Here is a 26,148-nt window from a genome sequence, read left to right as displayed (position 1 = left end):
CGCATCTTTCTCTACTTCGTTCAGCATTTTTTTACATAAAATGTTTTCTAAGTATCTAAATGCGTTTATACAAAAAAATTATCTAACATCTGCTCGATTGTTTGCGTTCGAAGGACGCACCTAGTTTTCGAGCAGCAGCTCGAACGAAATCCGGTTTTCGCCCCCATGTTTGTAAGCACCTTGACGTCCGGGTGACCAATGCATGGGGAGAATTGCATCGCTTGTGTCACATAATCACACACAAACCCAGTTGTCTTGACGGCCGCCCTCACCGCGCGCCTCATAATACAAACACAAAACAATAGATAAGGTGGCAACTCCACCCGGGCGGAGGGCCGTTTCGGAACCAAAACAGGTGTGCAGGTGTGTTTCTCCATCACCCCGCGGCCCGGTGATAGTTTGTTATGTGAGGCTACCCGTGGCAACCGACCAAAGACCAGCGAGCTAGTGAAATATGTCCGCGCAATTGAACGGCATCGGACGGTGGTCGGCAAACAAAGCGAAGCGCCACCAACAGCCAGCGCAACCGTGCGGCGATAGTGAGGAATCGTCGCTGGACGAATTTCTCGAGCACGAGCTGCTCTGCTGGCTGAACGAGGATAAACCGATCGGCGAGGAGATAGCGACCATCCGGCCGGAACTGTACGGTGAGCTGAACCACTTGTTCGGGGTAGCGAACGACGCGGACAACCGGTGCGTGGAGGACATACTGGCGGAGGCGGAACGATTGATGCTGCAGGATCCGCACGGTACGGACGTGGAACCCGCCGTACAATCGCCGATGGGGTGGGGCGAACTGTTACTGCCCGAGATGGACCCATCGCCAAACCGGGACGCCCTGTACCTGCAAACAGTAAGCCCGGACTGTGTGAAGGTAGTTATTTTTAGCTTCCGTTTTATTTGTTTCAGCCTTGTGTTGGGGGATTTTGGATGTTTTTGGTCGTTGTGTCGACGACACCCATCTTACAGTTTGGCCACTTCCTGCGCAACAATATCGACGAACTGGAAGGCTTCGTCGCCGGTGGGTTTAATTTGGTTCGCGGGCAGTACAAACCCATACCGGCCAGTATCACGCAACTCGACCGTGTAGGCGTACTTGATGTTAAGGGCACCGCGTGCCCAATCATCCGAACCACCTGCCGCCGGGTAGAGTGTGCTACCAGAAGGTCCGACCGTGTACCGTGAACCGCTCGCTTGCAACATTTGCTAAAGCATCGAGTAAAGAGACAGAGAGAGAGGGAGCGAGAAAGTTCTTGATTGTGCAGGTGATGTCGAAAAGAGAAGCCACTATTTACCTCAGCGGCCGCATCGCCGACTCGCTTCAGATCGGCATGGTCCGGTGGAACCACTCGATCGTACCCCCACGGGTACAGGATGTACTGGCCGTAGCTGTGAAACGTCAGGAATGCTTTCCAATCCGCCGCCGACGACTGCATAAACTCGCTGACCGCTTTCGTTTCCGGCTCGGAGAATGGACCCGAACCGCAAAAGATTTCCGAACACGGCTGTTTGGACGTACCCTGGCCACCCCATTTGTAGCCGTAATTACGATTCAGATCAACGCCGGCACACGGTCCATACTGGAGCCCGCCCCGATTTTTGCGCCACAACCGATCGTACTGATGCGAATGCTCGTACCCGTCCGGATTGTGCACCGGTAGGATGTACCAGTCAATGTTCCGCAAGTGGTCCGGCTGATTGTCCCAGTCCTCTACCAGCTCGTTCGCGATGTACGTAACGGTAGCTGGGCTGATCCATTCTCGCGCATGTATACCACCATCCATCCAGATCGCCTTGTTGGACGGGTTACCGTTGGAGATGCGCAGCACCTTCAATTCCCGACCCTGCACACTTTTACCGATCGATTTCGTGCTGCAAAGGTCGGGATAGGTTTGCGCAAGGTACTCCATCCAGTCGTAGATGTCCGACAGTCTGTGATAAGCCGTCCACGTCATCCGGTGGCCTGATGATGGTGTGGCAAGGTTTAGATAAATCGATAAACAGACTCGGCAGGAAGTGGTACTCTGGAGTTCGTTGGGATATCCACATATTCCACTTGATCTTGAACTCGCATCTTGAGTCTCCTCTTAACCTTACGGAGAAAGTCAAACACATTGGTAAAAGAAAAAGGTAAGAGCTATTGCTTACCGTTACGATTTTCCCATAACTCGGTCTCCTCTAGTGATGGGTTCTCGGTATCGATTGCTCGCTGCATATCCTCGATCACCACCACGAACGGGATGTTAGCCGCGCGGAGGTAACATTCTGCCTTCTGGATCTGCTGCCCCCGTACAAAGATATCCACCGAGGTGGCATTGTAGTTCCACATGGACGCATCTGCGGGTTGGTGTTTGTGGATATCAGATGTTGAGATAGAAGCGTACAAAGACAAAACTCCCGCGGCAAGAACCAACCATAGCGATCCTGCAGCTCCGCGACGGCATTCTTCTTCGGTTGATCGTCGTAAGCGATGCGCCACAGCTGAGCACCATCGTATTTGACCGGTTGAGTTGTTGAGGTGGCATCGGTTCGGGTGGCCGGGAGTTGCGCAGCTTCCTTGATGGCGGGAACCTCCGGCAGTGTGTGCCCGGTGCAGAACTGTAGCAGCAGTAAAACCAGCAAACCAACCATTGTTCGGTGGAACAATAACCGGTTCATGTTTGTTTAACCGTCTATCTACGTAACCTCACCACGGTGGAATTCTTCAGGGGGTTGTTATTGTTTTGTAAGCCAATTGCACAAATTAAAAATGATGTCGTTTCTTTCCGATCACGTTCTGGTGTCTCACCCTGGGAGGCTTCGACTTCACACTGTCTGGCTCCGGTGACCGCGTACTGGCCTTATAAGGTCTGATCCGTCCCTGCCAGTTCTGAGACGGATTGGGTGAGGTGAGGGATCAGTATGAGAGGTAGTTTTAAAGAGGAGACATAAAAAAAAGGAACATATAAAAGCACACACGCCACACATAACCACAAAGCATGTAAAAGACGAGTCATGCTGGTTCTGGTTGGATCATGTGAAGCAGGCGTGTGTGTGTGTGTGTGTGTGTTGATGTGTGGGTTCACTACTTTCTTTTGCCCGGTTCCATTCCCGCCCGCCCGTATGGGCCCGAGAGAGCGAGAGTCCCGTTGGCTTTCGGGTTTGTTCTGCGTCGTGTGTTCTTTTCACGCGCGCAACAGAAAGATGGCAAGCTCGCCCGAATCTAGGCCAAGCCGGATACCGCAACACAAGAACGGCGACGCAAACGCACTTGCAGTACCACGGCCCAATGGTACCGGTAGGTATCAGTCGATCAACGCGGGGGTTGGTGGGGGTTTGTGTGTACTTATGAATTCCAATCATGTTCAAAACCACCGCCAGGCAAAGGTGAATCGATCTCCGCTACTTCTTGGGACCTGTATCGATTCGATAATTGACGGTATAGAAAGGCTTGGGCAGGAATCGTTATGGCGTTTGATTGTATTCTAGCTGTATCGATTGTAGGTATGCTAAAAAAAAATTGCACAATATTGCTGACACATAATTGTTGTTTGTATTCTAAGAAAGATGATAAATTTTGTGGCTTTTTTAATTACTTTACACAAAAGCAGAGAGGAATTTCTCCTAAGATTTTTAAGCGACGCTTAAAATGTACCAATAATAAAAAAGTATTTTAAATGTTACGCGATTAGAAAGACCTTCGAACGAAGCGTTTGTTAAATTAAAAAATGCCGTGGCACCGTTGGGTGGAGAATCATCGGAGGGAGTTAGACATTGAAGTTAGACTATGTTCTGTAATCTACATTGGGGGAAAAAATGTAATCCTATTTTATATAGATGAGTTGAAGTAAAACTTTTTACCTTAAAACTGAGGAATTTTTGTCCTAAAGTAATCATTTTCTTTCTATTTGTTTTTGTTTTGTTTTAGGTGCTAGATGTTGATTGTCGCGGTACTTACAATGAAACAGTCGATAGTAGACCTCAGTCACAAACAATGGACACATCAAAACCATCCAACCTTATCGTACCAACGATGGACGAAAGTTGTGTGACCGCCAACAAAGCCGTCGCGAAATGTACACCAACACCAGCCTGCACGCCCCGGCAGCGACGACAACTCGATCAACCGGCACCTATCAACGCCTTGGAGGAAACGCAACTGGAGCCACCACACAACCAATGCGGGCGTAATCGCACCGTGAAGCAGACAGCAAACTGCAACAGTAGCTCCCCAGCATTGGCGGATCGCCGGCAGGTTATGTGTGACAGATCAACGCAACCGTCGCCCACGCCTGAGGATGACGAACCGAACGATCAGTATGCGAGCTGGTCGAAGGAACGGTTGCTGGAGGGTAAGATTACCGAGCTGCAGGAACGGCTGAAAGATACCGAGGAACGGTACCACAGTTTGAAGCTGCAATACGACACCCTGTCGCAGGTGCATCGGACGTTGCGTGAGAATTATGGTGCGATGCAGGAGGAGAGTGAAAAGCTGCAGTTCGATATACAGCATCTAACCAAGTGTGCCGACGTGTTGAGGTTTGACGAAACTCCCCTTTTTTTTATTATTTTGGTTTACACAATTTGATCCGCGTTCCTTTCTTCCTATTTGTTCCAGGTCTGAATTGCAATCCGCCCGCTGCGATCGCGATTCGGCCATTGAGCTGCAGAAAATTCTACAATCCGAGCTGGATGAATCACGCAAGGAGAAGAAAAGGTTACAGGACAGCGGGGAAAAGGATACGAAAACTATACAGGACCTGCAGCGACAGTGCCGGGAGATGGAACGCATACTGATGCGTAAAAATCCCGACTCCATCTCAGCCTTAATCGGTATGAGCACGAAGCTGTTGGTTTACTTTGTCCCTTTGTAGTGTTAGGAATAATAATTCACTGCGGTTTAAATTAGAGTTACATAATAGCTAATTAACTGCATAATTCAGTTATTGCAGATATATAATGCGGGAATTGAGGCTGAGTAAGTTTGGGTTATTCAACACTCCACAATTACTCAACGATCGTTAGATAGCAGTTAGATGTATTTTTGTTTGAGCTCACTCACGAGATTTATAAATCGGGAATTATTTGCATTGATGTAAATGACATTACAGTCGCCACAAGGTGTGATATCCTATTGTAACTCATTTATGAGTTTCAAAAGTTTGTGGAATTGCTTCAATAATGGTGTTGTGGAGTAGGATTGAAGTTTTGGTAGTTTATATTAACTCACTCATTAGTCAGATCACTAACTTTCATGTAACTTGACTTTCATTTTACATTCTTATTTATTCATTGTTCAACATTTTCTGCCAAAACTTACAAACATCCATTCGTTTGTTGTAGTGGCAAGCAAATCACCCACGGGGAAGTCCGAAACGGACGGTTCCACCTCAACCACCTGCCGGCTACTGGAGCAGCGTATCGCTCAGCTGGAGGCGGACGCGAAAAAGCAGGACGCCAAGGCGCAAGGTATATTGGCCGATGTGCAGGCCCGCTTTAACTCGGTGCAGGCAAAGTATGAAACGCATATAGCCGATCTCGAGATGCAGGTGCTCAGCCTGCAGGAGATCAATTCGAAGCTGAACGAAAAGATCATCCGCCAGATGGAGGAGCTTGCCAGCATTAGCAGCCATGCGGCCGGTGCCACCGTCGGTGGTCTGCCGGTGGCGAAAGCCACCAGCGCCGCACGCTTCACGCAAACCGAATCCGCCGAGGAGGCACCGGAATGTCGGGGCCGGCGGCGCGAACCAGCTAGTGTTAAAGTGCGCTCTATTTTAGTGCAGACGGATGTGACCGGGACGGTGGATGCGATCGTTACGCGCCAGCCGAACGCGAAGCGTGCCCAGGCACAGAGCAAGGAAGACGCCCATCTGCTGGCCACCATTCGCGGCATGCGGGTCGATCTCGCCATCAAGGAAAAGGCGGTCCAGCGGCTAACGCGCGAAGTCGACGAGTGTAAGAAAACGATCAAAAAGTTGCAGAAAAAGAAGGAACCACCGGTGCTGGGACGGTGTGACAGTGGCCGGTCACCGGTGAAGGTGCGGAACAAGGTGGCGGACAGCTGTGCGGACAGCCCGGACAGTGGTGGACCACTTCGCGATGCCCAGTCGAAGGTAAAAATTCTCGAGCTGGACTACAAAGCACTGCAGGAGAAACGATTGCAAGATGTAAGTGTATCTGCTCGGTTTTTTTTTTTGGTTGGGAAATGTGTATCATTAACCTTTGTTGCCGGTGCTATTGTTTTAGTTGAAAACTTTACAAGCCGCCCACGAAAAAGAGCTTGCATCCTGCCACGAATCGATACGCTTTCTGCAGCAGCGACTGGCCGAAAGTGAAGAAGAGCTGCTCCAGCGTAAGGATAAGCAACGACCGAACCATAGTAACGATTATTACGGACTGAAGGCAAAGGTATAGCTGCGTGTTTGTGTCGTGGTGGTGGTGGTGATGATGATGGTTTAAAGGATGCTTGAGGAACGATTTCATCGTAAAGGTCATCCGCATACCAACAAAACGAAAACCGCCCATAATCCATCCACGAACCCCCATAGTCACATTTGCTAGCTGTAACGCCATTTTGTATCTGTTTTGTGTTTGTATTTGGATGTACGCCGTTCGCAAACACACCCACACTTTGTGCTTTCGCTTAATGCCGTCTGCTAGGATCATACTGAATTGTTTATATTAAATTAATATTTTCTTTCTCTTTTCTCTCTCTCTCTATCTTTCTCTCTTTTTCTCTTTTTCTCTCTTTTTTATGTCGGAAAATAATTTGATTGTGTTTTGTTATCTGTTTTTGTCCCCGGGTTGACTATTTCTGCTTAACGATTTCACTTTCTAAAATGTTAACCTTTAATCTTACACACTTTGTTAACAATTCGTCCCTTTTTTGTTGTTGCTTAAAATACGGCACGCTAGCGAAAGCGCACATTGAAACGGGTTACACCACGGCATGGGCAAATCTTGGCCCGGAAGTGTTGGCTATCGGCCGGCCATAGTCGACACTGTAAAGCGTTGGTTCAGCATATGCTAAAGGATGAGTTTCACTGTACCAAAACGAATATGCTGCTGCGACAGCAGACCGGTGCTGACAATAAGCTACAATTGTAATTAGCTAAATCCAATCACAAAACCAAAAACTAGCTTAGAGAGAGAAAGAGATATGCCCCTGCCAGGGTTGAACAAAATTCGCCAAATGTTATGGGTAGCCATTAGGATATCTGGTCAGCTGAGTCCAAAATATCTGTAGCCACGGGTAGTAAAGTTATACATTGGAAAACTTACCGTATTTTAGCGATTGTGCCGGTAGTTAAACACGTTCGTAGTGATAGAAACATCGTTAAAATACGGTTCCGTCCTGTTGCACCTACTAAATTTGTAATGGTTTTTCTTCCTCTCTTCTGTTTTGCTTTTCTATTTTGGTTGCTTATAGTCGACCGAACTAGTTGCGATCATTGCTTATTTTTCATCCGTACTGGCAGCATCCAGCGTGTTAGATTCAGTGCAGCTAGAAGGGAGCGTAAAGAGAATTATTAATATGCTAATTGCTATTTCTTTATTCCTCTTTCTCTCTTTCTTTCTCACTCAATGGGCAACGATGGAAAATGATCTGTATGTTTCTTCTTCTCTAGGTCGCATACTTAGAACGGCGCCATACCGAGCGTGAGCAACGTCTTCTGATGTTGGTAGAAGCGTTAAGCAAATAATTGTTCCGCTCGAGTCGGCGTTCGTGCGTTGATTGCGGTCAATTGTTCGATGTTGGCATATATGTGGGTTGTAATAACGCGTAAACTGAACCATTCTAGTCAATGCAATCGTCTCCCGCCCGTAATGCGCGTCACAGGGCCCCGTGGAGGACTAACGGTTGCGCGATCTCAATTTAGGTGCTGCGGCATTCAGATATTCGTTAAATAAGTGTATTTATGCGCCGTGTGTGACTGCGTGTTTTAAAGATTGACGTGTTCTTAAGCAGGGTGATACTACCATCGAATGGTTTTTTTTTCTAGTTGCTGAAGAGCCTCCCCCAAAATAAAAAGAATAAATTTTAATGTAGAATAATGTATTAATGTTTTGCAACAACTTTCAACTAAAATCAACACAATGTGACGGAAATGGAAAAATTATTAGCATTACAGTAAGATTTTATTTAATGCCGAATCATTAGTAGAGTACACGTTTTCCAGTGTCAGACTAGTAATCGTTATACACAGTTGGCTAGTTTCTGTAGGCGCACCGCAGGGCTACTTATTACGCATTTATTAGGCCCCCATGGGGCGCTGGTCAACGTTACGTGAATCACACCGAACAACCCTGCTCGTTAAAATGCTTTAAAAGGGAAAGAAGACAGCGGAAGTAGCGAGTGCATGTAAGGTTAAGACTGAGGGTCGGGTTTTCCAAATTTACTACAAATGTGTTGTTTCTTTTTTGAGGAACTTGTTACGTTACTAACAACTACTCACTCTTACGGTTACTATTCAAAACCAAATGATCTCACAGGGCGGCTACAGAAACTAGCAACAGTGTATGCCAGTGTTGTTGACTCTTGAATCCTTCGAGAAGAGTTATTCATATGAATCTTTAGCGAGGAGTCATTAAAATTATGCGTCAAATCTAAACAGACTTACGAATCCTCAAAGATAGATGATTTCTAATTGATTCATCATCAGATCTTTACAATAGTCTGTAGAATAAATCTTACTTCACAACCTAACCCCATAAAAAATGCAAAAATCCACGGTACTTTAAAGAGTTTAATGAATCTTTCAGGATTCATCAACCTATGTGGCTTTATGGAACTTTGAGGATTTATGAATTTATTATGTGTAATGGTGAAATTTTTAAAAAAGGAGATTCAGAGTTATCCGAACTATTTAATGATTCATTCAGTTTCACAAATCTGATCTGTTCAGAATCTGACTCAACACTAGTGTATACATTATTGATATAGGAAGGAAATTCCGACATTATTTATTCTCAAATGTTTTACCCAAGCGAGGGAAAGGAAGTGTGTAGAAAGGCAATATAACGGATGGAAAATATATTTGATACTCTTTCTTTATTTCATAACACCACAACAATTACATTTATAAGTAAATGCGAGAACCATCTGATTACTATTCCTTATTTACAATGACAGTCTATTCGTAATTCATGCGTTCCCATTGTTGGTTTGATTCCCTTTGTTCAAGAATGTTAATTACATTTCGTGTGTATATGTATATTTCCCATATATTGAAGCAGTAAAAATCCCCAGTACAGCGCGCCACGGTTTTTAAAGGTTGCATTCAAAAAAAAATTGCAAAATTTGTATTCGATGAAGTAAGTGGTTTTTATCTATGAAAGTTGAACGAACACATTTGTGCTCGATCCAATCCCCAAAACAAATGACTGGGTGGAAAAATGCGAATCAAGATTTTCCACTGAGAACACGACACGTTAGCAGCCGTTGATGTATAAAAATTTAAAATAGACCAATAAAAACGAGAAGTAGACAGAAACTACCACAATTTAATTAATTCCAAGCTTGTTATATTGACTAGCAAAACCAAATTAATTGTTCGGGGTTTGGGGGGAATGAGAAGAATGAATTTATCTAGTCAATTGTAAGAAATAAAAACTGTTTCTCCACCCGCAAGGTGTAACCGCTCATTTTGGTTTAGTGCTGGCACTACAAACAAATTTTGCAATTCTCAAACACTGTTTAGTTAATTTCATGCTCCTTATGACATGCGAGTTTAATAGTTTATTTATTTTTCGCTTATTACAATATTACATTAAATACAATCCAATATATTGCCCAGTGACTATACTAATAAAGTAGCATTGTTGAATGAAAAGAAATCAATACATTGTTAATTGCCGTATGTCTTAGAAATTACTAGACGATACTGTTTTATTTTATTACACCACGTAAAATGCATTTTATTAGCTATGAAAGCTTTCATTCCCTCCCGAAAACTGCTGTCTGTGAAGCAATTTGCACCTTTTTGCTTGGAGGAGGGATCATTCATTTAGGCCTTTTTGTTCTGTTTGCGGTAGAACACTTGCGTACATCCAATATTACATAAAGTGACATTAATTTCTGTACAATTATTTCATTCTATGCTATGTTCTTCACACTGTAGTCCATTCATACGCATGCATTCAACCCCACTACCATTCGATTTCATTCATACATGATTTCTTTTTTGTTTTCGGTTCAATTGCTGCAATAGTAACCAGATTTAGCGAGTTTAATTTTACACGTTTTACCTAATTGTGGGATAATGTTCGGTTCCCAATGCCGCTTTACACATTTAACATCGATTTTTTTTAAACTAGACTACTTTCATATATACAATTTAATTCCACTAATGGTTGCGCATGTGTAACTGAGACTTGTGCAATTCATTATTTTACCATTACTTAATCCATGTTAGTTCCGTTCATACATACATCCCATACCCCGATGTCAGTTATTGTACCAAAACTTAATCCGTGTGAGTTCCGTTTCACCCTTCCCCCCACAAAGAGACTTTGTTTTCTTTGTTGAACACATACCTAAATATGAAAACAGAGAAATACACAAAACGTAAAACTGCTTCTCACAGTCTTTGCTGGACATTAAAACACGCCTTCAATTACTGTGAGAAACCCATCAGTCGCTTTCTACTTCTGCTGTGCAGCGGAAGCAAAAATACACCGTTCTAAACACCATATTATCCATGATTAGTCGTATGAGTAGTTATGCAATAAAGTGAATACCAGAATTTCTAATTTGAACAAAGTCATGTATTGAAATGATGTTGGAAATCAAAACGCTACAAACGTTTGTTGAAACGTTTCAAGCACTCAATCTGCCTAAGCAGTGCACGATCCATTAGTGCTTACCACGGCCACGTTATTAGGTCTTTCTGGAACTAAGAGAATAAAATTCACAATTATTTTGTTCCTATTTCATTAGTAACCGGCCGTATTGCTTAAATCTCGATTATAGTATACCGCAGAATTTAAAGCAATACGGCCAGACAACCGTTAATGAAATCAAGAAGAAAAAGTGATAAAAAATTCCTACATACATGTTAGTATTTTAAACATTTCCCGTGCATTTCCTCGTCGATTAAACACACCAACGACACCAAGTACCTGAAACAGAAGAAAAAAATCACATGATGTTAGTGTTATTCATCATGTAAGATGTTAGTAATTAACGTTAGTCTATCACAACGTCCAACATCATCAAGTCCATGGGCACACACGCAAATTAATACACAGATACGACGGGCTTAACCGTACAACTAAATTAATTCTAACAACTGCAATTGTCCGTCGCACTGCCTTTCCTCGACACACGAACGCCAGAGCCATCCGCGCAGAGTTCATTAATTTTTCCGCGATGCACGTCGCTTCATGGAGCTGCTGCACTGCGGACAGTACCATTTGCCCTTCGGGGACGAGCTAATATTAACGCATGGGTAGTGGAACCATTCGAACGGACACTGGAATAGGTAGAAAGGTATATCTTAAGAAAAGAACGACACTTGCAAATTGAATCACACGAAAACCGAGCACAACAAACAAAAGGAACCAAGAGCGTACGGTCGTTATGACGAACAGAAGGGAGTGATTATATACATTTGGGATCAACGGCCACGGCACCGGTAGACTTACATCTTCATTATCGCATGCTACCATGTCACCGTACGACACTTGGTTGCAGAGACAGTATCGTGGTTCGTTCGGATCGAACCATTCACCTTCCGCTGTCTGGTCGAGATTCACAGCCGGCTCGGTATTGTTAGTGCTGTTGTTGTTGCTAGCGTTACTAGTACTCGGGCTGGGATTAGGGGAGATAAGTGGATTCATAAACGAGGACACGTTCACCACCGTAGCACTGGTCGTCGGTTGCGTGACGGTGGTCAAGAATGGCTGCTGCTGCTGTAGCTGCTGCGAGTGCATCGATTGCGGAAGGACTTGCACGGCCTGCTGTCCCGCATGCTGTTGCAACAGCTGCTGCTGCTGCTGCTTATTTTGCAACTGTAACTGTTGCTGCTGTTGCTGTAACAGTTGCTGCTGGGTAACCTGTAGCTGAGGCTGCTGTTGCAAAATAAGCTGCCGCTGCTGCTGTTGCAGCACCTGTTGCGGCTGCTGTTGCAACAACTGCTGGGACTGTTGCTGCTGCGACAATTGCTGCTGTTGCGATAGCTGCTGTTGCATCGTTTGCTGTAACTGCAAATCTTTGTGCTGGTGATCCAACAGTGGATGCTGCTGTTGCACCGGTAGCTGCTGTATGTGCTGCACTACCTGCTGCTGCACCAAATGAGGCTGTTGTTGTGTTGCGGCTTGATGTTGGAACGATGCGTGCTGTACTGGCTTGTGCTGCTGCAGCTGCTGTTGCTTTTGCTGCGACTGGGCCTGCAACAGCTGCTGGTGAGGGACCGTGTGTAGTTGTTGCGATTGCTGCTGGATTATCTGCGGTCGCTGCAACTGCTGTTGCTGCTGAAGATGCTGGGCCTGGATGGATTGCTGCAACTGTTGCGGTTGCAACTGCCGCGGCATCCGATGCTGGGCAGACACGAGTTGCACCGGTTTGTGCGGTTGATTCATGATTTGATGCTGCTGCTGCTGTTGGCCCGGTAGAAGCTGCTGCTTTACCCCTGTTTGAGTTTGGTTTTGGGAAAGGGAAATTTGCTGCATAACGGGTTGCAGCTGATGCTGCAATGTAACGGGTGTATTAGCATGAATTAGTAACTGCTGCGATTGGACTGGAATTTGGTGATTGAGCGAATGCTGTTGTATAAATGATTGCTGCTGTGGTTGCTGCTGCTGCTGTTGTTGTTGCTGCTGCTGTATTGGAGTCGAATTTACTTGAACAGACGATAACGATAATGAAGGCGAGCTAGAAATTGAGGGAACATTCGGCGATGGTGAGGACAAAATAGAAGCAATAGATGATGCATTTACCAACATCGTAGAATTGTTACGCATATTATTACAACCCAGTGACGTACCAACGGTTTTCTTCCGCTGACGACGTTGGTTCGAAAATGCGGTCGACTCCCGTTCGACCGCTTGCAAGGCATTGTGAGTCGCACCGGCTAGCTCGCTATTGAGCAGCAACTCGTGCGATCCTACACCACCGATTGCTTCATATGATGCCTTCAAGCTCGCTGTCCGTCGCCCCTGTTGCATCTGCTGCGTCTGCGCGATCGCTTGACTGGCGGCGGCCACGATCGCATTGCCAGCACCGCACGTCTGCAGATTGTAGGTGGCGGCCACCGTAGCCGTGCTGGGTGATGCATTCATCACCGGCACTGATTGGGCACAGGCCACGGTGTTTATGCCGCTCGGCACCGTCCCAATACCTGTGACACCCGCCACACCACCAACGACACTGCCCACCACAGCTCCTCCCGGAGCGAGGACAGCGGGTGTGTTGGGACGCATGCTGCTATTGTTCAGCGGCTTCGATGATCCGGCTAATGTACGTTTCTCCATCGATGACATCGGCACGCCCGTTGCCACACTGAAACGGCGCTTTTCAGTCTTCAGCTTGTGTCGGTTATCCGAGCGACTGCCATGGCCCGAACCGTGCGAGTTTTGTGTATCGTAGAAGCGATTTTCCTTCTGGTTCGTACCGCCATTGCTCGTCAGGCTGTCCAACTCTAGTGAACGCTTCTCCAGTATCTCGGTAATACCGTTATGGTCTGCTTCCAGCTCAGATTTGAACTTGGCCAGCTCGGTATCGAGACGTCGTAGATAACGCTCGACCAGATCGTACATCTGGCCCGCCAGCTGTATTTTCTCATCGGAATCGTCTAGCACCCGGTAGTAGTCGGTGCGAATCGAGTCAAACTCGACGTCCGCCATCGGAGATGAAATTTCACTGCGGCGACATTGCTGAAACAGCATGCGCACACGCTTATCCAGCGCGTCCGTATTGTCTGCAATACGGCGAAAAAAGAATGCAAATCAATCAAGACCGTGTACGTGTGTGCTTTTTGTAGTTAAAATTTCTCGTAATTGATTCTTACTTTGGACGCTCAGATCCATCTCACGCATCTCGGTGAATCTGTCGCGCAATTCCTGCGGCAAATGCTCGATCACTGCACCGAAAGAACAAAGGAAAGATCATGAACAATAGGATCAATCTCCGGAAATGGACGCCATCAACTACAGCAGATACGCGCGTCCGTAAGATGCGGTGTACCTGCATCCGCTTTTTGGCAAAGGAAAACCATTTGTGCAAATGTCCATACTTACTCTCCAGATAGTCTTCGAGATATAACATATTGTAGCCGTTCGCAGAACTGCGTTCAATTTACCAGCAATTGTTCAATCGACGCACAAGTTTTGCCGAGTTTACAGAGAAAAGACTATGCCCAGCAAATTCACAGAATGCTTTTCTACACTCCTTTTTCCGTTTTGCTTTCGATGACTCGCGATGACAGCGATGACAGCTTCGTACAGTTCTAGCTGTCATTTTACAACGAAAGAACGAAAAACCAAATGAACGATTTTTTCAAATTTACAATTTTATAAAATTTCACATTTGGATTGGACATTTCGTAGAATAAACGCAATAAAAATAAGGTGCAAAAAGAATATCAGAAGCTTCCTTTGGCTTGATGCGCTTAAGGCCACTATACATGACGTAATTGAAAAAAATTGATTCGATTTGTTTTTATCAAGAAAGCCGTAAATTGAATCATGGCTAGCGGACACGATGGTTTTTGGCTATTTATTTTCTTTCTAAAGCTTTGACAGATTCTAGAAAAAACAGGCTTATTATTAAATCTAGAATCTGGCAAAATCAGCACTTTGGCGTAAGGAATACACCTTCACCGTGTAATGCAGTGAGGCAAGTATTATTCTTCTTCTACGAATAGGGTTTCATATTCATTCAAATGAACAATTCTTCTGTAAGGATTCTTTAAACCCCTGTAACACTAGTAAATCATGTTGCATTAAACGAACGTTTTTGTGTTAAATACATAAATGCGTTTTGAATTTTCTCAAATAAACATTGGATTATGTTGAACATTGATACAATTGTGGATAAACTGCTACGAATTAAACTCTGAATTTATTAATTAAAAACGGTGCGTTTAAGTAAATAAATGCGTTTAAACGTCAATGGTAGGCTGTGCTGTCTAGTTTGACACTAAACACGGCGATCCAAAATATATGCATCGAACCCTGCCCCGAACATGGGAATGTGAACGGAACGCAGCATATTTATGCTACATAATAAACCCTTGCCTGCTTCAGCGCCCCAGTGAAAAACATATGCGAGAGGGTTTACGTTTCCGCAACAAGCCTATCGCCTGCATCCATCCCTGGCAAAAGCAAAACAGTTCAATATTTCATGAAAAATTCACCCAATTTTCTCCCCATTCTAAATGTTGCATTCCGTCGCAGTTGGTAATGGTTGAGCCCTGAACCGTGTTTCTTTGACTAGGTGCTTTCACGCTGTAAGTATTTTAATAAAGTGTTTTTTTTTTCTAATATCATTTTCCTGGCCGGAAATTTTTGCGCGCACAGTTGAGAGAAATCAATACAAGGTCTGTTGTTTTGTGTTGTTTTTCTTTGTTTCATGCGTTTTTTGTTGTTGTTTTTGCACTGGTACATATCTTTTATTGTTGCAGATTCACTATCTCAGTGTGTGAGTGTGCGTCACGAAACCGCTGCAATCAATATTGTTTCGAGGCGGATAGGGGTGGCCCAACCACTTCAAGCTCTAGATGAATCATCTCTGCTAAGAGTGTCGTATCGCACATAGGCTAATTCTGCACCGCTAGTAGTCACCGTTTTCCTTTCTTTGCTGGTTTGGTTCCGCGTTGTGTACGATGGCGATGGAAGTGTTCCAAACCGAAACACACTACATCTTCCTGCGCAAGGAGCGTAGCCTCTGGTGGAATCGATATTCATCCGAATTTCAGCTAAAATGCGGTATGTAAGAAGTGTTTTTTGTTTGCCAACGATGGAACTCACTTTTACCGGGAATGTCCTACTTTCGTTTGCTTCAGGATGGGATTTATCGTCGGTGGACGATATCGAGTGTATCGGTGTGACGCATGGCATCGTCGGTACGATTGCACTGCAGGGTGTGCTAGAACCGCATCTGATCGTCATCAAAGAGGTGGTACCAGTCGGCGTTCTGTATGCACCGCATCTTGTATACAAGATAAAGAGCATTGCCGTGCTCGGTCCAGACGGGGCCGATACGCTGTTGCTCGGTTGCAGCAAGCACAACACCAACCAGACGGTGAAAATTGCACCGGCAGTACAGGGTGGTACGGGTGGTACGGTACTGCTGGATGGGCATCCCTCGCCGAAAAGCCGTCTGTTTGAAAGTTCTGCCCTGGTAAACAAGACCTGGGGTGCAGTGAAGAGTGCGGGCAGCACGATCCGCAACACGACAGAGAAGGCGGCCGCCATCGCGACCAGCCAGGTCAAATCGACCGTCAGCCTGGTGGTGAAGGATCCGGTACGCATCGAGAAGCGCGTCATCGACGAGCTGCACAAGATATTCGACGATACCGACAGCTTCTACTATAGTCCCAACTGTGATATTACCAATAATCTGCAACGCCGGGGCGCTCCACCGGACGATCGGTTCTACTGGAACAAACCAATGCTGGCGGAGTTGCTCAAGGTGACGGCGGGTGGCGAAATGGACGCACCCGGTGCGGACTGGGTCCTGCCGATCATACAGGGATTCGTACAGGTCGAACAGTGCGTTATTGGGAACGAATGCTTTACGTTGGCGCTGGTATCGCGCCGATCTCGCAATCGGGCCGGTACACGCTACAAGCGCCGTGGCGTGGACGAACAAGGCAACTGTGCGAACTACGTCGAGACGGAGCAGGTGCTCTCGCTCCGACAGCATCAGATATCGTTCACACAGGTGCGCGGTTCGGTACCGGTGTACTGGAGCCAGCCGGGTTATAAGTATAGGCCACCACCACGCCTCGACAGGGATGAGCAGGAGACGCAACAAGCGTTTGAGAAGCATTTCGACGGCGAGCTGGGTATCTACCAGTCGATTTGCATCATCAATCTGGTGGAGCAAAGCGGCAAGGAGAAGATAATAGGTGATGCTTACGCGAACCATGTGCTAAAGTACAACTCGGAACGGTTGATCTACGTGACGTTCGACTTTCACGAGTATTGGTAAGGCCAACAACTGCTAGGGAGTTTTCAACCCGTCAAGGCAAATAATTGTACACCTTCTTGTCTCTTTCTTTGCAAAACAAAAGCCGAGGAATGCGTTTCGAAAATGTATCTTCACTAATTGAATCGCTTGCACCAGAAGCGGGCGCGATGGGATTCCATTGGCGCGACAACAACGGACCGATCTGTAACCAGAAGGGCGTGTTTCGTGTCAACTGTATGGACTGTCTGGACCGTACGAACGTGGTGCAGACGGCCATCGGCAAGGCGGTCCTGGAATCGCAGCTGGTCAAGCTCGGGCTGGCGATGCCATATTCGCAGCTACCGGACGCCCTGAAGGCACCGTTCATGGTGCTGTGGGCGAATAACGGTGATGTCATCAGCCGACAGTACGCAGGAACGAATGCGCTCAAGGTTAGCGGGTTATAAGCTAGAAACTCCTGTCGGCAATTAATTAATAATTTTTTTTTTGCCTCTTCCCAGGGTGACTATACGCGTACGGGCGAGCGAAAGATTTCCGGCATCATGAAGGATGGCATGAACTCGGCCAATCGGTATGTAACCGTTTCGTTTACCATATCGCAAACGGTGCTGTAGTTGTTTGACGGGAAATGGATGTGGAGCTTTGCAAAATTCCTTTTTACACTTTGCCTCCGTAACGTTGAATTATTTCTCTCTTTTGGTGGGTGATTGTGGTTTGTTCCTTTGTGTGCATGAACGCACTATAACATTCCCCCTTTCTCAACGGAGTAATGTGTGCCGGAATACTAAAACGTGTGTTTTTGGTTGTTTTGGTTGTGTTTGCTTTGAGATTTTTTTTCTCTCTCTCTCTCTATTTTTCTTTCCCTTTCGCTTTCTCTTTGGATTATCCAAACATTTGGTTTTCCTCGCCCATGGTACTCCATTCGGTCCCTCCCCATGGCAGCTACTACATTCAACATTTCGCCGACACGTTCCGGCAGAGTTGCATTGATTTGCTGCAGGGCCAATTGAGCGAGTTCGACTGCATCCCGGAGGATGACGTTTGCGATGCGATCGTCGGCATTGCCACTACGGCGTTGAAACCTTCCGGTCGGGCACCGTTGATGTACTACAACTATGGGCTGATGTCGACCGAACATATGCTGCTAGAGCAGGTCGTCTACAGTGCCAGGTGCGCTTCTAAAAGTTCCTTTTTTATCCACTTTATTACAAAAAGTAGCTAAACAACAAGTATCAACTGATAGACATACCAGACCTAACAGATCGTTCAGCCAAAGAGAGAGGGTTAGTGTAGGTGGCGTTAAAGGGGTGTCGGTGTTAACTAATTTCTACGGCTAATTTTTCTTTAATTTCTGCTTAGCTCTGTATCTTACGCAAACTTGAAAAATTCTTCTCATAGAAGACTATCCAACTATTGATCTTTTTTATTTCTCTTCCCTGTGCCTGAACAAGTCTAAATACCTCTTGATTGGAACAGTTACCTCTGCGTTTTCGCTCCATACTCTTTTCCCACCGTTAAATTTAATTGGACGAATTGATTGGCAGGTCGCAACTGCAAAGTATTTAGTAATTATATGAATAAACTCAATCATTCCTACGTTTTTCTTCTCTCTCTCTCTATCTATCTCTCTGTCTCTCCCTCTCTCTTTCTCTTTCATTCATTCCAGCTATTATCTAGCCAGGTTTAAGGACACGTACCGTCAGGCAACGATCGATATGATGCTCGGTAACAACGTGTCGCCCGAATCGGTGTCTGCGCTCGGTGGCAGCCAGACAGCCGCTACCGACGAAACGGACGCCTTGGAAGGTGCCGAACATGCCCGTCTACTGGTGGAGGACTGCCGACGGCTGTTGCTTGGCACGGCTCAGCTTCCGGTCGGTGCCTGGGGTCTGATCGATGCCGATCCAAGGTAAGGATGCGTTTGCGTCTAAATATTGAGGCCTTTCGATAACAGCTAAGTATTATTGCTTGAATGCTTCGAATATGTCTTCTCAACTTCCCATTTTACCACGCAGTTTGTGTGTGTGTGTGTAAAGACGAAGATTCACTCACACTACGTTATAAAAAACGGCATTAAGTAGTAGCGCATAAAGTCTTTCTGTCACATCATTAGTATGCATTGGTTATCAGCGACGGCGCATGTGCTTTGACGTCATTTGACCTCGTGCCAGCAAACAGCAAAAATATATCACCATAGAACGGGGAAGCTTCTATTTCCTGCTTTGTTGCATGTTTATCTATACGAGAGAATTATTTATATGCTTATCACATATTCATCATGAGCGGTGGAGCAGTATTGTTTGTTGATTAGCCTTTAACAGCCTGCATGTATGCAATTAGTTAGCATAATTAGTAGTTAATAGTTAGAACAATGTTTTGGGAAACATTTATATGCGGAAAGAAACGTGAATAAAAGCTGTATGTAGTAATTGTTGTTTGTACACCTTCAAATACTGATACTACGTTATATTTTCTTAATGTTTTTTTCCCTAAAAAAGGTTAAATGTGAATTAACTTAATCCGAACTAGTGTAAAATTTCTCGCATACGTACCTAATTAACTTTATGTTTTCATTTCCTTCTCTTTTGCCTTTTCCGCACGCTTCCAGCACTGGTGATCCGAGTGAAACAGAGGTGGATACCATCCTTATCCTGACCGACGACTGCTACATCGTCGCAGAGTACGATTCGCACCTGGACAAGATCGTGCGGTTCGAGAACGTACCGCTGGAAAACATCACGCTGCTCGAGCTCGGTCTGTTTCAGCACAACAAAATGTTCCAAGGTCCGGCACCGGCACATCTGTGCATTCGGCTTAACTACGCGGTGGACGGTGTGGACGGTTACTTCCATATGTTCCGTTCGCCGAACATACGCTTCTTCAACAACGTTGCGGTGGTGATACGCAAGACGGAAGAAATCACTGAATCGCTAACCGCGATCGTTGATTTGTTTCGCATCGCGCTCCAAAACTGTGGCCGTACGGATGTGCTGTTCCAGTGCGGTGGAAGTTTGCAGCGCCGAAAGAGCCGTACGCTGCTGTCGGTACCGGCCGGAATACCGCGCAACTTGTCCGAATCGCAGCTGGTACAGATGGGCTCGAAAGCGTTCAGCAATATGGCGGGCCAGTTTTCGAAGATCGGCCAATCGTTGAATGCGAGCAAAATTGGGCGCGGATCGTCGGCCGGTGGTGGAAAAACGAAGGGCAAAAAGGATGACCAAGCGGTTGACCAGGCCGGCGGCAAGAGTGGCCGTAGGGAAGGTTCGAGCGGTTCGGTCAGCTCGTTTGGTGGTGGCAGCGGACCGAGTGGGGCAGGCACGGCTGGGGGTTTGCGACCGGGATCTGCGCACGCTGGAGGCAAGATGGAACGTTCCAGCTCCGAGTCGGAGGAGGCGGAATGCACCAGCATCTACGAACCGGAAGATCTGGTCGAACAGAACCCACTGTACAACGAGAACGTTTTTCTACCGTCGGTCGGTATCGTGATGGGTGGTACGAGCAACGAACCGGACGACGTCGGTTCGGCGAACAATGTGCTGGAGGAGAAGGATAGCATCGCGAAGATGTCGTCCGATCTGTCCACGATGTCTATATCGTCGGTGACGGATCACATCAACATGCCGGTCGGTATGCTCGAATGTGCGTCACCGATACGTGTCAGCAGCCCGACACCGGAAATCTTCGTCGACGATGGTGAGCCCAACGCTACCCGTCAGGGACGCAACATGAGCCTTAATCTGCAGGCCCCGACCAGCGGTGGCGATAATGCTCTCCGGCAGCTCAAGAAGCTTACCAGTCCGCTGTCAAACATTGGCAAGGGTTTGCAGACACTCGGTGCCAACCTGGATCCGAGAAAAATTGCTGTAAAGGTAAGGGAGCTTCGAACCGCAATAGCGCAATAGGGTAGTCATTAATAGATCCTTTTATTTTGCTTTTTCAGAGTCCTGTCGCACCGGTAAGAAGCACCAGTGCCGCTTTTGCCGAGATCAAACAGCTGGAGGAAAAATGGGAAAAGGCCAGCTGTCGCACCAAGCTGATTGCGCTGTGAACGGAATGCTGTTTTAACGCCTATCTAAGCGCGATCTAATGGGCGAACACTCTCCTCTTACTTTAGCTGCGTGTTATAATTTCGATTGGGCTGATCGCATGATATAGTCGGTACGGCACTGGCTTAATGATCTCGTCTAGATCGTGCCACCCAAAACGCAGTACGGAATTCAGCTATGAGTAATTCTCAAGTTACCGCCAGCCAACAACCCTCTTCCCAACCGGGAAAACGGTTATAGAGACGAACAAGAAGGCAGATCATTGGTCAAGCTTCATGTATCCTTCGGGTGGTGGGTAGATTTTGCAACTTTTGTGTTGTGAAACACTTCCCCCCCTTCTAGAGCAATCATTAAGCGTCAAAGGATAGTTTTCATATGCGTAAACTCAGCAAACGGGAAGTTTCGAGGAACGGCGCACAGCATAACACTGTATGAAGGCACAAAAGCTTTTAGCACCAATATAGGTCCATATTGGCAAAGTTAGATCGTTTGAGACTGGATCAACTCCACTTCCGCATTGAGGCACTACGAACTGGGAGTCTTAGCAGTATTTTCGAACCTCGTTACACAACTGTCCAGGATGCACAAACTGCTTCCACTAGGGGCCATGCTTGCCCGGTTTTTTTCCCTCATGCCAAAGCTGTACTGACAGAACTAAAATAGTTTATTAGGAAAAGAATGTAACTGTTTTGCTTTCATTATTAGCCCTATGCGTTCCCTTCCTCAAAGGTAAAACAAAAACATAACGCTCGTGCCTGGTATTAGTATCAGCACACAGCAATTACAAGTAAAAATGGCAACGAAATTTATTGTGTGCTCACCTGCCGGGTGTGCACATTATTAGGCGAGGCAATTGAAAATGCTTCAATATATTATAATTATCGGCAGTATTGTTATTTATCATTAGTCAAAGTGGTTCAATCGTTCTACCGTACGGGAAAACAAACACATACATTAGAACAATTCGCGAACAAACAATGAAAAAAAAAAAGATACAGAACAAACGTGCATAAATGAGCGGATATATAGGAGCTTCGCGAGTGCGGTGAGGATTCATACGTTACGAGAAATACCAAAGTCAATTATGTATAGCATGTACGGTTTGCGTATGATGAAACCGAAAACCGGCGTATAACCACCAGGTTGCCTGACCGGCGAAATGGACAACATCAAATAACCTATTTAGCCTCTCCCCCTCCCCTGATAGTTGCTTTAACAGTCCGTCGGCGACGTACGACGTACGATGAGAAGGAGTTGTAGCATTCCAGCCAGTTAGTGCTAGTGTAGGCGTACGTAGTAGTGTGGTAGTGGACGTTACACGATAGCTTATAGCGTTCCGGAGTTTGGACTAGTGTAAGTAGCAGGCACACTAATGCGTTACCCGGTAGCATTAGCCGCGAGTAGCGTTACGCGTTCATATTCATTCCCTTTCCGTTGCGCGTTTTGCTGCAAATCCGAGTGTGAGCTTACGCTTACACTCTCTTTTTTGGTCGCGGGTTTTTGTTCGCAGTTTGTTAGTTTTTGGGTGCGTTCTACACCAATGCTTTGCGTTTACGCAACAATGTTACGTTTCGAAGCGATCAAAAACCGTTCAACAGTTACCGTATGAATCGTCATGTATTAATCGTGTATTTACCGTATATCGCTAATTGTGTTGTATTATTGTGCAGTGGCGAGAAGCAAATTACGTAGACAATACTATTCCATCTGTGTTTTTGTTTTCTGTTTGGTGCTTGCGGGAAGAGTAAAAAAGGGCATGCAGCCGTTAGGTATTATCTACTTAATTCACACCTATATTGCCATCGCTTGCCGCAGGTTTACAGTAGACGTGCCGGTGTGTTGCTTTCAGTTCGATTGCGAATGAAAAATAAACGGTTTTTTGCTTACAATTACGCAGATGTGTGTGTCGTGCACTTTACATTCACCCTTCGGAAGAATTGCCCTACTATCTCTAGCCTAGCAAATGGAATATATGCGTCCGTATTTACAGCTGGTAAACATTGGTGGCTTGCCATAATCATCGTCGCGTAACTCTTTTACCCAAACCCACTCAAGACGATATACACCCAAACGATACATCTTCAGTTCATCCGAGTTGTGGGTCCCACACCTGCTCCGCTTTGTAGATCAACTGTTGCAAGAAAAAAGGGGTTGCCTCGATTCGTCTATTTGCCATTATCATTCCCCTTTTTCCATTTGTGATGGTCACGATACCTTCGTAATTTTTTTACTTCTTAGTGTGTTCCTCTCCTCCTATCTCCTGCACAGCCCGTAGACGGCGAACGCTAAATGTCTATCCATGTTTCCTGCCACCTTTAATCGACCGAGCGCGGGTAGATTGGGGACGTTATTGTTTAAATGGCAGATAAAATCTTTGCCCTCTTTATCAACTCCTCCGTGCGCTTCCTTTAATCTGTTTTCTTCCGCTTTATTGGGAATGTTAATTTGAAATGTTAGATTTGATTGGTTTCCCTTTTTTTTTCTTCCTGATGCCACTTTAAGGAACAGCACACAGGTTGATGACGTAGCTGTTGCTTTCGATCGGTTTCGGCCAGGTCATGTAGTGTTGGGTGAATCTGATTCTGAGTCGGAACGAATCTTTGTACTGAATCAATGACTCAGAATCTCAATTTCAAGGATTTATAATCCTCAAGATCTTCCTTGATTTATTACCTTTAAGGAACAGTTTACAACTAAAAAAGACTTCAAGGGGCTGGATCCATAACTCCTCAGAGGATTCGTGAATCTTTTAAGAGTCGATTCCTGATTTGAATGACTAATGGTATTTATTAATACGAATCTCATTCAGATTGAATGAATCTGTATGAATTATTGAATTAAATAAGTGAATCTGATTCTCTAATTCAAAAATTCATGAATCCTAAAACATTCTCCCCGAATTACTACCTGATCTACTAAGTTCCTGAATCTTTTGGGAGTCGTCTCGTGATGTGACTCCTTATTAAAGACTCATTTGAATGATTCTTTACAAAAGATTCATTGAGCACAACGCTAACGTCATGCGAATGCAACTGGACTCTTCGTTTGAGTGACTTCCACGTCATCCACTACTAGGGATAAAGAGATAAAAATCTCAAAAATGATTCTTGATTTTTTTAAAGAAGGAAAGAGTCTCAATTTAAAATCGAATAGGAAGAGCAAAAAACATTTAACGTTCATTACCAATACACCGTAAAGAGCGTACCATTGAAGCGGCAAATCCTCTGCCTCTGGGATTGGGCGTTCGGTTTGCAGCACGATAGGAAACATGGTACGAATTAACATCACGGTCAAAGTTGAACCGTCAAGGCACGGCCCGATCGACTATAGCCGTCTTAAACCCATAAACAAAGCGAAATAAAAATAAAATGTCTTGAGGGGTCACTACGGTGATGCTTTCTAGAGCGTGCCACAGATAATAGGGATTGCACATTGTCTCTTTCCTTCTGCATTTTGTATTTTTCTCTCCCTTTGTCACTCGCACACACACGCGGTGCTGTGGTATGGAAAATGTCCTTTTTTGAGTGGTTTTGGGTTGGAAAGGATGGCACAAATTTGGGGACGTGTACCGCGCTGGGGTGGGTGAGTGGAGATGCGACAAACGGAGTATGGTGAAAGTATAATAACAAATTGGATTTGTAAGGAGCAAGCCCTCGGCGTGTTTGTCCGACCCACCCCGTGTCCGTTTCCACCACCCAGCACCCCCGCCCCGGTAACCCCGACACACGGTACGAGAAAGGACGCCTTGTGGCCCGGCTGTTACGTGTGAGTGTGAATGTGTGAAGGATGACAATCTACAGCAATTTGATTGTGATTTCATTTCGAGATAGAGAGAGGGAAGATGTGCATCCATTACCCTTCTTAGAGCTTCTGCTACAGCTGCCAGGGATTTGGGCGGAAGAGCAGTGGGGAAGGGTAACCGAGCCACATGCAATAGAGAACCGAAAAAGGAAAAAAAAAACAGGGAACCAACAGTAGCAACAACAACAACAACAACAAAAAAACTCCACCCAGAGAAATGGTGTGAGATTAATTTTCCGGACGACTTAACTTTTTTATTCCGCTGCTAGTGCCTTGCCGCCATTTGCCGGCGACTAAACTTCTTCGCTCCGTTCGGTTCCTTGATCCCACGGCAATAACCCACCGAGGGAAGCATTTGCGTGGGGGGCGGCCGAGTCGGGTTGTAGCATTTAAATGGATGTGGGAATGGATTGGCCGCCGTGGGCACTTTTCTGTATGCGTGTGCCAAACCGTGGTTCGGCCAAAACTTTACTCCGTCGGTCAGTAGGAGACGAACCGCTTCGCCTTCGTCCCCGGGATGGTCCGGGTGTCGATGATCCGGTGGTCGGTATTTTTTTGTGTTGGCCGGACCGCCGGGCAAACGGGAACCCGGTCCAGAAAGGAACACTTCAGAATGTTTCAATTTTCATCTCCTTTCGCCAATTGGCAACACATTGCCTTTATTTCCCGAGGCCCTGGCTGCTGTGCTGCAGGTGTGGAGCCGTGTCTCGAGCCGGTATGTGTAGTTTACGCCAGACGTTTCAACCGCAAACTGTCTCGAATTATATTACCTGCAGAATGGGGTTGAAATTCTGAGAAGTGGCAAATAACACATTTGAATAGTACGATGAAACGGTTGATACATTGATTGGGGTGGTCAATATATATATATATATTTTTAAATTGTAGATTAGAAATTGTTTTTTATTCTGAAATTGTGATTTGTAGAGGTCAATTTAGCTTAATTAAAAAAATTTTGAATGATTGTGTTTTCGAGTTCCACAAGTAAGTTCTCGCCATCTTTTACATATGTGCTGCTTGTAAGTAGATGCTTTTAAACAACAGATATGATGGATTGCCTCGTGGTGGAGTGCCTGGATCGTAGGTCTAGTACCCTGAAGAATCGTGGTTCGAATCTCATGTTTACTGGCCTCTGTAGTTTAAGGACTTTTCTATGCTTGCTTTTCTCCGACCGGTCAAGTTTTCTAC

At 45.7% G+C, this 26,148-nt stretch overlaps 4 protein-coding genes across 8 annotated transcripts; 2 read left to right on the top strand and 2 right to left on the bottom strand.

Moving 5' to 3' along the window:
- Nucleotides 1–310: 310 nt before the first annotated feature.
- Nucleotides 311–7,946, top strand: LOC128306925 (coiled-coil domain-containing protein 136). Of its 3 annotated transcripts, none has more exons than XM_053044599.1 (6): nt 311–874; nt 3,908–4,518; nt 4,598–4,812; nt 5,323–6,146; nt 6,226–6,387; nt 7,608–7,946. In XM_053044599.1, exons 1-6 carry the CDS (start codon nt 455–457, stop codon nt 7,680–7,682), a joined length of 2,307 nt encoding a protein of 768 aa, XP_052900559.1. In that variant the 5' UTR covers nt 311–454; the 3' UTR covers nt 7,683–7,946. The 3 variants fall into 3 exon arrangements, with proteins under 3 accessions (XP_052900559.1, XP_052900558.1, XP_052900557.1); XM_053044598.1 differs by lacking the exon at nt 7,608–7,946 and adding an exon at nt 6,895–7,566 and having other exon boundaries at nt 311–853; XM_053044597.1 differs by lacking the exon at nt 7,608–7,946 and adding an exon at nt 6,895–7,566.
- Nucleotides 964–2,658, bottom strand: LOC128306926 (carboxypeptidase B-like). The gene is made up of 4 exons (XM_053044600.1): nt 2,415–2,658; nt 2,149–2,337; nt 1,296–1,963; nt 964–1,206 (listed from the first exon to the last, which is right to left on the bottom strand). The coding sequence occupies exons 1-4, from the start codon at nt 2,656–2,658 to the stop codon at nt 964–966; spliced, it is 1,344 nt and encodes a 447-aa protein (XP_052900560.1).
- Nucleotides 7,947–9,103: 1,157 nt separating the features above from the next.
- On the bottom strand, nt 9,104–14,359 carry LOC128306332 (inhibitor of growth protein 3-like). 2 transcript variants are annotated; one of them, XR_008287588.1, is made up of 5 exons: nt 14,218–14,359; nt 13,989–14,060; nt 11,626–13,898; nt 11,034–11,453; nt 9,104–10,874 (listed from the first exon to the last, which is right to left on the bottom strand). XR_008287588.1 is itself a non-coding variant. In XM_053043798.1 (4 exons), exons 1-4 carry the CDS (start codon nt 14,243–14,245, stop codon nt 11,337–11,339), a joined length of 2,490 nt encoding a protein of 829 aa, XP_052899758.1. In that variant the 5' UTR covers nt 14,246–14,359; the 3' UTR covers nt 9,105–11,336. The 2 variants fall into 2 exon arrangements, 1 of the variants encoding a protein (XP_052899758.1); XM_053043798.1 differs by having other exon boundaries at nt 9,105–11,453.
- A 1,275-nt stretch (nt 14,360–15,634) lies between these two features.
- LOC128306860 (phosphatidylinositide phosphatase SAC2) lies at nt 15,635–23,049 on the top strand. Of its 2 annotated transcripts, XM_053044488.1 has the most exons (8): nt 15,635–15,906; nt 15,984–17,130; nt 17,217–17,544; nt 17,614–17,684; nt 18,056–18,283; nt 18,780–19,022; nt 19,722–20,982; nt 21,054–23,049. In XM_053044488.1, the coding sequence occupies exons 1-8, from the start codon at nt 15,804–15,806 to the stop codon at nt 21,159–21,161; spliced, it is 3,489 nt and encodes a 1,162-aa protein (XP_052900448.1). In that variant the 5' UTR covers nt 15,635–15,803; the 3' UTR covers nt 21,162–23,049. The 2 variants fall into 2 exon arrangements, with proteins under 2 accessions (XP_052900448.1, XP_052900449.1); XM_053044489.1 differs by lacking the exon at nt 18,056–18,283.
- Nucleotides 23,050–26,148: the final 3,099 nt, after the last annotated feature.

Source organism: Anopheles moucheti, chromosome X (assembly GCF_943734755.1).
Source record: "Anopheles moucheti chromosome X, idAnoMoucSN_F20_07, whole genome shotgun sequence".
NCBI classification, from domain to species: Eukaryota; Metazoa; Arthropoda; class Insecta; order Diptera; family Culicidae; genus Anopheles; species Anopheles moucheti.
This window is presented reverse-complemented; position numbering and strand designations above follow the sequence as displayed.